The sequence below is a fragment of the Cherax quadricarinatus genome, chromosome 18 (genome assembly GCF_038502225.1).
Source record: "Cherax quadricarinatus isolate ZL_2023a chromosome 18, ASM3850222v1, whole genome shotgun sequence".
Lineage (NCBI taxonomy): Eukaryota > Metazoa > Arthropoda > Malacostraca > Decapoda > Parastacidae > Cherax > Cherax quadricarinatus.
The window spans coordinates 8,302,887-8,314,061 of record NC_091309.1 but is presented as its reverse complement, the minus strand read 5'-3'; the positions used below and the strand labels follow the sequence as shown (position 1 = coordinate 8,314,061).

General features: G+C 39.2%; 1 protein-coding gene across 4 annotated transcripts in view; it reads right to left on the bottom strand.

The window, feature by feature from the left end:
* Positions 1-1,922: 1,922 nt before the first annotated feature.
* Positions 1,923-11,175, bottom strand: part of dve (SATB1_N and homeodomain domain-containing protein dve) — a 587,509-nt gene continuing 578,256 nt past the window's right edge. For all 4 annotated transcript variants that reach the window (XM_053777528.2, XM_053777529.2, XM_070086148.1 and 1 more), the window contains exons 11-12: positions 11,096-11,175; positions 1,923-5,369 (exon numbers count right to left, since the gene is read on the bottom strand). The exon at positions 11,096-11,175 is cut by the window's right edge and continues 82 nt beyond it. In XM_053777528.2, the coding sequence (XP_053633503.1) occupies positions 5,094-5,369; positions 11,096-11,175 (356 nt within the window). In that variant the 3' untranslated portion in view covers positions 1,923-5,093. The remainder of the gene's footprint in view (positions 5,370-11,095) is intronic.

Below are 11,175 nucleotides of genomic sequence, written 5' to 3'. Positions count from 1 at the left end.
GTGTGTGTGTGTGTGTGTGTGTGTGTGTGTGTGTGTTTTATATCAAATATAAGATCTTGAACGTAAAAATTAAAAAGTTAACCCCACTGGCATTACTCAACACCTTCATCCAATCACTTACATCCTAATTAGGAGGAACAGGATGAGAGAGAGGGAAGGAAGGGGATACGAGGAAGATGTCTATTAACAAGGCGTTTTCTCTTTACATTTCAAAAAAAAAAAAGACCAAAGGTACACCCAAATGACTAGACAAAATGTTTACATTACACATCAACAAATATGCGGGACCCTCACTGCGCTGTTAGGGTAGATGGACACGAGGATGGAAGATGGGAAGGCATGGTGGAAGTGTCATGGCGGAAGTTTGTTTATATGCTGGGTGGGTGGGTGGGGGGGGGGAGTCCCCCGTTCGTCACTCACGCCCACTCTTTTTTCTTTTGGTTATATTATAATATTTTAGCTCTACGCTGATTTTTCTATAACAGCCATTAGAGCTATTTTATTTCTGATCCTCTACATGTGAATTTTAAGCCACTTAGTTGCTCACCTTACAAATAATTTATAATTTAAAGTTCGCAAAGAATTTTTTCCTCTATAATTATACGTTTCCTTTAGAAATTTCATAATATATATATATATATATATATAAATATATATATATATAAATATATATATATATATATATATATATATATATATATTTATATATATATATATTTATATATATATATATATATATATTATATATATATATATATATATATATATATATATATATATATATATATATATATATATATGCAAAACAACCACTCTGAAAGAATAGAGAAATTCCAAGCGCTTTCGTGACTACTCACATTATCAAGGAACTATGTTCCTTGATAATGTGAGTAGTCACGAAAGCGCTTGGAATTTCTCTATTCTTTCAGAGTGGTTGTTTTGCATATTTTGAAATCACCTGTTCACTGTGATCTTATTGCATATATATATATATATATATATATATATATATATATATATATATATATATATATATATATATATATATATATATATTTGTATGTCGTGCCGAATAGTTAAAAACTGCCATTTTAGCTTAAATAGGAATGCTCTTCTTGTCGAATAATTTCGCAAAAATCACTCTGAACCTCGCGAAAAAAATATATTGCACTGTGTTATTTTATTAGATTATTGTAAACTTATCTAAAATATATTTAGTTGGATTAGGCTAAATTACATTATGCTTGTTATAATAAGGTTAGGTAAATTTTCTAAGGTTCTTTTGGTACAAAATTATTATTTTTTTACATTAACATAAATGAAAAAAATATATCTTTAAACCTATAAGAGAAAATTTTAGAAATGACTTAATTTTAAACGAGTTCTTGCTAACTGACCAGTTTTACCTACTCGGTACGACACACACATATATATATATATATATGTCGTGCCGAATATGTAAAACTGGTCAATTAGGAAGAACTCATTTAAAATTAAGTTCATTCTAAAATTTTCTCTTATACGTTTAAAGATATATTTTTTTTATTAATTTTAATGTAAAAATTTTTAATTTTGCTCCAAAAGAATCTTAGAAAACTTACCTAACCTTATTATAACAAGAACAATTTATTTTACCCTAACCCAACTAAATATATTTTAGATTTGTTTACAGTAATTTAATACTAAACAAACACAGTGAAATATATTTTTTTCGTTAGGTTCAGAATGATTTTGTCGAAATTATAGCATACACAAATTTTCGCTTGTCCTATATGGCAAGATGAGAGTTGCTATTTAAGCCAAGATCGCAAGTTCTGCCTATTCGGCACGACATATATATATATATATATATATATATATATATATATATATATATATATATATATATATATATATATATATATATATATATATATATATATATATATATATATATATATATATATATAATATTGCTGTCAATATCTTGTCTTTTAATTTCCTTCTTGCCATTCTTAGGGGATAAAATAAATGATTAAAATAAGTTAACAATCTTAACCACTTCACAACTACACTGGCAGTTCTGTTGTTCACAACTGTTTCATCTATTCCTTAATCCCCAAGAGTTAGTGACGTCACGTGTTTTGATGTCGGCCATTTTGCCGTGGGCATTTTTGGACTTTAGGGCTGTAGGCAGCGCTCAAGCGGAAACTCTGTACGTAAGCCACTCTAAAGCATTATTAAAGAGAGAGTAAACATACGCCAGTTACGCTTAGAACTACGCCATCCGCGTGTATGCACGCGCTTGCTCTTAGAACCACTAAGGCGTACTGGAAATGAGTAATGATTTGTGGTGATGAAATAGGTGGTGCGGGGGAATGATTGTGGTGATCTTTGGTGGTGGTTTTATTAAGAGGAGTGATGATGCTGGTGCTGGTGGTGAAGGAGGTTCTGGCGGAATGATCGTGATGGTGGTGGTGTTGGTATTTTTGGTCTACGCGGTTGCAGTTGTTATTTTAGTGGTGCTGGTGGAGGCTGGACAGTAAGATGAAATGAAGCAAATCAGACAGAAGTAGACAGAGTACGACTTTGTTAACTGGAGTGCTCGTGGCTGACCACCAGGCAAGCACCAGACAAGCCTGGTCCAGGGCCGGACAGGTCCTGTAGGTATTCTAAGATCTAAGTTGGTTAGAAACAAAACACAAATACAGCGAAGGTGACCGTTATTAGTACAACGTTTCATCTACATGAGGGGTTTACCAAGTACTTTATAAAACTTCATGTAGGTGAAACGTCGCACCAATAAAGTTTCCTCTCTGCTTTGCGTATGTTTTTTACTACTTATCGGCTACGCCATACTTTAAGCAAAACCTGAGTTGCTGAGTGGATGATGGAGTGCTGACAAAATGAAGTGTGTGAGGAGTCAGGATAGACTGAGTATCTACACTGGCAGCAGTCCGTGGAACAAGATGTTTCAAAACGGTGTGGGTGAGCACTTTTGCTGGATGGTGTCCCAGAGCAGGTTGGTGGAGGCGGCCTAGAGACCTGCCCCCCCCCCCTCACTTCATTTTGTCACTCTAGCACAGCGTTACTTCAGTCCATAAGATGTAAATGTAACCATTTATTACGACCTGCGTAATACTCAGAAACCGCTACTGTGTAAGTGTCTCGGATTTACTGGTGGTGATGGTGGTAATGATGGTGGTGGTGATGGTAATGGTGGTGACAGATTTAGCACCGTTCCTGTTTCGTATCCTACGAGAGTGATGAGCTGTTTTGATCTCGTCTACATTACAATTTGCCCAAACACTTCTATAGTTGAGACGTTCTTCTGCTGAGCTCTATCAGCCTGAACGTTAAGACGTTCCTCATCACGGCCCTATAAGCACGTTCCCGTCAGATTAAGAACTGCTACCCTCCAATTCTCTCCCCTGTAATGTTTCTTCAGCAAGCTACGTCCTGTACCAAACAAGATCTTACTTGTATTAATGTTGGTAGAATTACCAACAATATGTAAAGTAAAAGGACACAAGTGCAACTAATGTCACATTAGTTGCACTTGTGTCACATTAGTTGCACTTAAGATCCTACTTGTATCACAAGACAGTGTTTGAGTCAGACAAGACCCCACTTGTATCGAACAAGACATCGCCAGACTTGTACCAGAGCAAGAGTCTACATCAACACGGTGCCCGTCTCTTTATAACTGCGTTTGTCAAACAAAAAAGCTATACGTTAGTCCCTTAAATCAGAGAATTATATTTTATACACAATGTTCATTATTATATTCACGGGGAAAGTGGGAAGCGCTAAATCCGTAATGGTAATATAGTTTCACGTGATAAAGCACTGCCTAAAGAGTAATCCCTCAGGTTTCCTTGTAAATCTCCGAGGATTTATGATGAAGGCGAGAACTATTAGTCTGAGTATACGTGTAGTGTCTTACTCCGAGTACACGTGTAATGTCTTACTCCGAGTACATGTGTAAAAGAATCACCAACACCAACGCTCTGACGGCGGACGCTTTCTCGGGGCTTTCAATTATTTTTGACCTATCGTTATCTTGGCTTCATTTGGTAGTCGATGGGTATGCATTTACTCGCTTATTTTTTTATATAAGGAGAATGGTAAAATGATTCTTTGCGGTTTTTTTCTTTTACAACTTTCGACTTAATATTTTTATAATTTTCGACGTAACATATATTCAAAAACAAGTTGTTGCTTTTTAACACTTCATGACAGCAAATTTAAGTATCCTATTTCATTGTGAATTAAATTATATTCCTGTCTGTGAATGAAAGTTCCCTAAAGTTTGTCCAGAAGTGGAATACGTCAAGCAGGTGGTGGTCGAGCCGAGGCAACAATAACACACTCCCTGGGAGACTTCACTGCTATAACACTTGTTTCAACACTTCAACCTCTTCATCCGCCCCAAGGAAGCAAAAGGAATTGACAGCTGACAGCATCGTTCCAGCAGGACCCACAAGGGCAACACTTCCTCAACTTCGTTTCTGTACGTGACGACCTTATTTATTTTGCATGAACACTAAACTAGACCAGATCTTTAAAAAAAATCTTATTTTCCACATAAACATTAATATTAACTTAAGAAGTCCGGTCACCAACATCAACAATACATCTGCTGCTTCAGGGTCAAACATTACTTTTATAAGTAAGGATATTTTTGAAACCAAGTCTGCGATGGAAATGGTTCCTCTGGAAGTCTAGCCTTCAAATGGCGCCTCTGTGGGTACCGTCCAGGAAGATGACACTCTGAAGGCGGCTCTTGCACGCAGTCTTACCCCGTCAGCCTTCCAACAGTTTCTTACTCATGCTCTCTTTTCTCGCCAAGACTGCACATTCTTGGGCCGGTTTTGGCAGCTCCTTGTGGCAGGACGTGTAGTTTAGCTATTTTAAAAGAGGTTCTTGAAAGTTCAAACAACCTACGTAGAAATCCACAGCCTTGTACACACGATGGCTCGGCGATTCCCGAACCAAAACTATTCAGTCTTGTACTCTAAAACTGCAGCGAAGAGTACTATTGCCATTCAGTGGTATAGCATGCGATTGTTGAACTGAGAGAAAAATATGGCCTTAAGTAAAACCCCGTAGACCTACATAGACACCCGCAGTCTCTTGCACTTAGCGCGCCGATTCTTGAACCAGAACTGCACGTTTTTGGGCTCAAGCTTGGGGAACTTCTGGCGGTAGGGCATGCGGTTGAGCTCCTCTGTGTACTTGAGGATGAGGTTGTGGCTGGGGTGAGTGTTGATCGCAAACCACTGCTCGAGTCGCGGCACCTCCGTCACTGGGTCGATGAAGGTACGGTTCCTCTTGCGGCGTTCCTCTGGGGGACCACTGCTCCCCAAGCCGCTGGAAAAGGGCGACACCTGAGGGAGGTACGAATGGAAGCACTCATTACGGTTTCACTTTGTACAGTGATTATTATTATTATTATTATTATTATTATTATTATTATTATTATTTTTATTATTATTATTATTATTGGGAAGCACTTAAATCGATTGGGATCATACAGCGGCTGAGGAATGGGACGTAATCAGGTGTGAGGAGAGGAAGCTTAAATTCCTTGGATCAAAATCCTTTCGCCAGCATCAGGAGACCCTCCGTGAAGGGTGTGCTGGGTGGTCATGCACATGAGCCAGGACAGCCAGCCAACACAACAAACAGCATACACATGAGTAACAGCAACAGCCATAACAGCAAACTGCATTAACAAAAATACTGCAAAAGCCTTAATTAAAACTAAAAACTTGCCAGTCAAAACCCCTGAAGAAAACGTTTGATGCTCAGTAAAACGCGAAGACGGATGCAGGAGAGTTTACACTGGACAAACAACACAAACACTGATGTTACTACGTAGCTACATACACATGCACATATAAATACAATACATATACATACACATGCGCAGTTATTATGTAATGTGTTACTTTTTAAGAATATCTAGCCAACTAGACCTAATTGGCAAGGAGCGTTTAAGGTCAATCAGGCAGAGCTTATATTTTCATTTGCTGTAACTGCTATAATTAATATAAAGTATCATGAAGTTACCATTTCATTTTTGACACTAAATTTTACGTCACCTTACCCAAGTTAAGCAGACTTAAGCTACACTAGGTTACCCAAGTTAAGCAGACTTAAGCTACACTAGGTTACCCAAGTTAAGCAGACTTAAGCTACACTAGGTTACCCAAGTTAAGCAGACTTAAGCTACACTAGGTTACCCAAGTTAAGCAAACTTAAGCTACACTAGGTTACCCAAGTTAAGCAGACTTAAGCTACACTAGGTTACCCAAGTTAAGCAGACTTAAGCTACACTAGGTTACCCAAGTTAAGCAAACTTAAGCTACACTAGGTTACCCACGTTAAGCAGACTTAAGCTACACTAGGTTACCCAAGTTAAGCAAACTTAAGCTACACTAGGTTACCCAAGTTAAGCAAACTTAAGCTACACTAGGTTACCCAAGTTAAGCAAACTTAAGCTACACTAGGTTACCCAAGTTAAGCAAACTTAAGCTACACTAGGTTACCCAAGTTAAGCAGACTTAAGCTGCACTAGGTTACCCAAGTTAAGCAGACTTAAGCTACACTAGGTTACCCAAGTTAAGCAGACTTAAGCTGCACTAGGTTACCCAAGTTAAGCAGACTTAAGCTACACTAGGTTAGTTAAGCAGACTTAAGCTACACTAGGTTACCCAAGTTAAGCAGACTTAAGCTGCACTAGGTTACCCAAGTTAAGCAGACTTAAGCTACACTAGGTTACCCAAGTTAAGCAGACTTAAGCTACACTAGGTTACCCAAGTTAAGCAGACTTAAGCTGCACTAGGTTACCCAAGTTAAGCAGACTTAAGCTACACTAGGTTACCCAAGTTAAGCAGACTTAAGCTACACTAGGTTACCCAAGTTAAGCAAACTTAAGCGACACTAGGTTACCCAAGTTAAGCAGACTTAAGCTACACTAGGTTACCCAAGTTAAGCAGACTTAAGCTGTACTAGGTTACCCAAGTTAAGCAGACTTAAGCTACACTAGGTTACCCAAGTTAAGCAGACTTAAGCTACACTAGGTTACCCAAGTTAAGCAAACTTAAGCTACACTAGGTTACCCAAGTTAAGCAGACTTAAGCTACACTAGGTTACCCAAGTTAAGCAGACTTAAGCTACACTAGGTTACCCAAGTTAAGCAAACTTAAGCTACACTAGGTTACCCAAGTTAAGCAGACTTAAGCTACACTAGGTTACCCAAGTTAAGCAAACTTAAGCTACACTAGGTTACCCAAGTTAAGCAGACTTAAGCTACACTAGGTTACCCAAGTTAAGCAGACTTAAGCTACACTAGGTTACCCAAGTTAAGCAAACTTAAGCTACACTAGGTTACCCAAGTTAAGCAGACTTAAGCTACACTAGGTTACCCAAGTTAAGCAAACTTAAGCTACACTAGGTTACCCAAGTTAAGCAGACTTAAGCTACACTAGGTTACCCAAGTTAAGCAGACTTAAGCTACACTAGGTTACCCAAGTTAAGCAGACTTAAGCTACACTAGGTTACCCAAGTTAAGCAGACTTAAGCTACACTAGGTTACCCAAGTTAAGCAGACTTAAGCTACACTAGGTTACCCAAGTTAAGCAGACTTAAGCTACACTAGGTTACCCAAGTTAAGCAGACTTAAGCTACACTAGGTTACCCAAGTTAAGCAGACTTAAGCTACACTAGGTTACCCAAGTTAAGCAGACTTAAGCTACACTAGGTTACCCAAGTTAAGCAGACTTAAGCTACACTAGGTTACCCAAGTTAAGCAGACTTAAGCTACACTAGGGTACCCAAGTTAAGCAGACTTAAGCTACACTAGGTTACCCAAGTTAAGCAGACTTAAGCTACACTAGGTTACCCAAGTTAAGCAGACTTAAGCTACACTAGGTTACTCAAGTTAAGCAAACTTAAGCTACACTAGGTTACCCAAGTTAAGCAGACTTAAGCTACACTAGGTTACTCAAGTTAAGCAGACTTAAGCTACACTAGGTTACCCAAGTTAAGCTGACTTAAGCTACACTAGGTTACCCAAGTTAAGCAGACTTAAGCTACACTAGGTTACCCAAGTTAAGCAGACTTAAGCTACACTAGGTTACTCAAGTTAAGCAGACTTAAGCTACACTAGGTTACTCAAGTTAAGCAGACTTAAACTACACTAGGTTACTCAAGTTAAGCAGACTTAAGCTACACTAGGTTACTCAAGTTAAGCAGACTTAAGCTACACTAGGTTACTCAAGTTAAGGAGACTTAAACTACACTAGGTTACTCAAGTTAAGCAGACTTAAGCTACACTAGGTTACTCAAGTTAAGCAGACTTAAGCTACACTAGGTTACCCAAGTTAAGCAAAGCAGACTTAAGCTACACTAGGTTACCCAAGTTAAGCAGACTTTAGCTACACTAGGTTACTCAAGTTAAGCAGACTTAAGCTACACTAGGTTACTCAAGTTAAGCAGACTTAAACTACACTAGGTTACTCAAGTTAAGCAGACTTAAGCTACACTAGGTTACTCAAGTTAAGCAGACTTAAGCTACACTAGGTTACTCAAGTTAAGCAGACTTAAGCTACACTAGGTTAACCAAGTTAGGTTTTGTCAAATTTAGTAAGATTATACTGTTTAGTTTTGGTACAAATGGAAATATTTAATGGTAAGAAAATTATGCTTTATAACACTGGACTAAAAATATCCACTCTCCAACCCCAGATATAAGGAAGAAAGCAAGTGAAGAGATTAAAGGAGGAAAGAGAGGAGGAAGGAAGAGGAAGAGAAGGAGAGTCGAGGGAAGAGGCGCAGAGAGGTAAGGAGTGAAGGAAGGGGAGCGCAGAAGATGAAAAGGGACGAGGGGAGAAGCAGGAAAGAGAGGAAAAAGGAGGAGGGGAGGAGCAAGGCATAGAACGAAGGAAAGCAAGAGGGAGGTAGAGATGGGCTGCTAGGTGGCAGTGTTGGTGCTGGCTGTTAATGATGGAGGTGTGTACTGCTCTAGTGTGACCAACAACATCACCCAGCTGACTCATCACTCTAGGATGGTCGGCAGCAAATCGTCAGAAACTATTCTTAATAAAGGGATTAAACGAAGTTCACTCTCGCTCTGGTCTGTTCGTCCGTGTGTGCTGGGAAGACGGGCGGAGGGAGTTTGTGTGAGACTGTGTGTACTTACCTAATTGTGGTTGCAAGAGTCGATTCATAGCTCCTGGCCTGGTGTGTCTGTATATGTATGTGTGCACAGTCGCCAAGAACTACTGTTTGTCGTCAGTATTGTATACACCAAAATGTATCTATCTGTTTACATACACTGAGAGGATTGTATGTTTCTCAGTGAATATGTGCTAAGACATGACGTTAATCCCTATTTTATGCATTAAAGTCTCCTTCAATGATGGCGAATATTTGACATACAGCCCTTAGTAATCCTCGTGTAGGTGACAGACTTTGCAACGATTCAACCTGTCCTACTCCGTGTAATTAATTCGAATTGCCTTTCAAAATATATATGTAACTCATTATTTTCTACATTATACATATTTTTTTTTTGCATCGCCTGCAAACCTATCTTATAATCAATTATTCCTGTGGTCGTTGGTTTATACAGCGACATCATCCACGACCAGTGATCCTCGTACGACTTAACCAGTGACATCACAGCACGAAGACATCTTACTTTTATGCAAGAAGTCTCTCATACATCGCAAGACTCCTATATGCAATATAATGCTACAGTATTTCCAAATTTATATATGCAAGTGGGGTAGGGAGTTAGATCCCCCCTACCCATACACACGAAGATAATAGCGAAGGTAACAGCACCTTCATACACACATGATCGTCCTGTCGACTAAGTATCACGACCTACGACAGAAAACGCAGCAACTATGGTTCAAACTGCTCCAACCAGACGGATGATCACCACATGTTGCAGCTCATCTGGCAACCACACCACCTGTGCCACCACCATCCCACAGCACATATATCATGGGCAGGGCTAGGCTGAGAGCTGGACGTGGACCATCCAGCTTTTACTCGACTGCGATGTCGCAGGACCTTGCAATATCAACTACGACGGCAAAAACTTTAGTAGATGTCCAGCTGAGAAACTGACCACCTTAAAACTACGTCGTCAGGAGTGATGGACTGCTTACATCGTCTTCACATCTCTACTGCTTCTGCTAACTCTTCTGTACTTGACTGAAGAAGCCTACTGTGTAGGCGAAACGTTTCGGAATAAAGATACATAAGTTTTGCGCATGTGTCTTACTCGGATATAGGGATCACAATAAACGAGCCGTTTCGGCGGCGAAATCTAATCATCGATCCTGTTTCCAGACGAAGCTAACAGGGCCACCGAGCCCTGGTGTTCTTACTGTTAATATTGTCAGTAACTTCACTCGATCAGAGATCTTTCCTTCGTCCCTGGGAAACGTCATTGCAACAAACTAAGGATTGAGACAATAACCTGACTGAATGAAAGCTGTGGTTTCCAGTTTGACTGTAATAAATTTCGTACAGCCAACTATTGCGAAACATAACACATTTCATATCAAGCATTTAGTGGAACAACGTTTCACTTTGTACTGAGCATCAAGTCATCACTGAGCGAAATGTTGCCTCAATAAACCCTAGCTCTAGTTTACATTGTATTTTTTTCCCAGTAGAATGTTAGAGATAGTTAAAATCAAATAGTTCCATTTGTGATTTAAAGTAATATGAACAAGTAAAGCAAGTATCATTCCAAAACTGGTAGCGCTTGTCCAGCTTATATTAAAACATGAACATGAGAGTAAAAAAGATTAACGAGATCAAAATTAGAACAAGCAAAACAAACGAGAAAAAAGTTGAACACTGTAAAGTTGTGTTAAGTGAAAGTTTATGAAGCTATTTATATATAAATCAGCCGGCTTGGGACGCTCATGCACCATTTTCACTATATTTACATGCTTGAGGGTAAGAAGATGCGGTAAGATGCTGTCTTGGGCGTCAGGAACGAAGCGGACAAGAATGTAAACAACGTCTCAAGAAAGCGCCCACAAAAACACAAGCCTGAAGGAAGCAAGACGTTGTGGTGACTGACCTGCGGCATGTAGTGAGCCATGTACATCATGGAGTGCTGGAGGAGGGAGCCAGGCACCATTGGGTATGGAAGGCGATCCA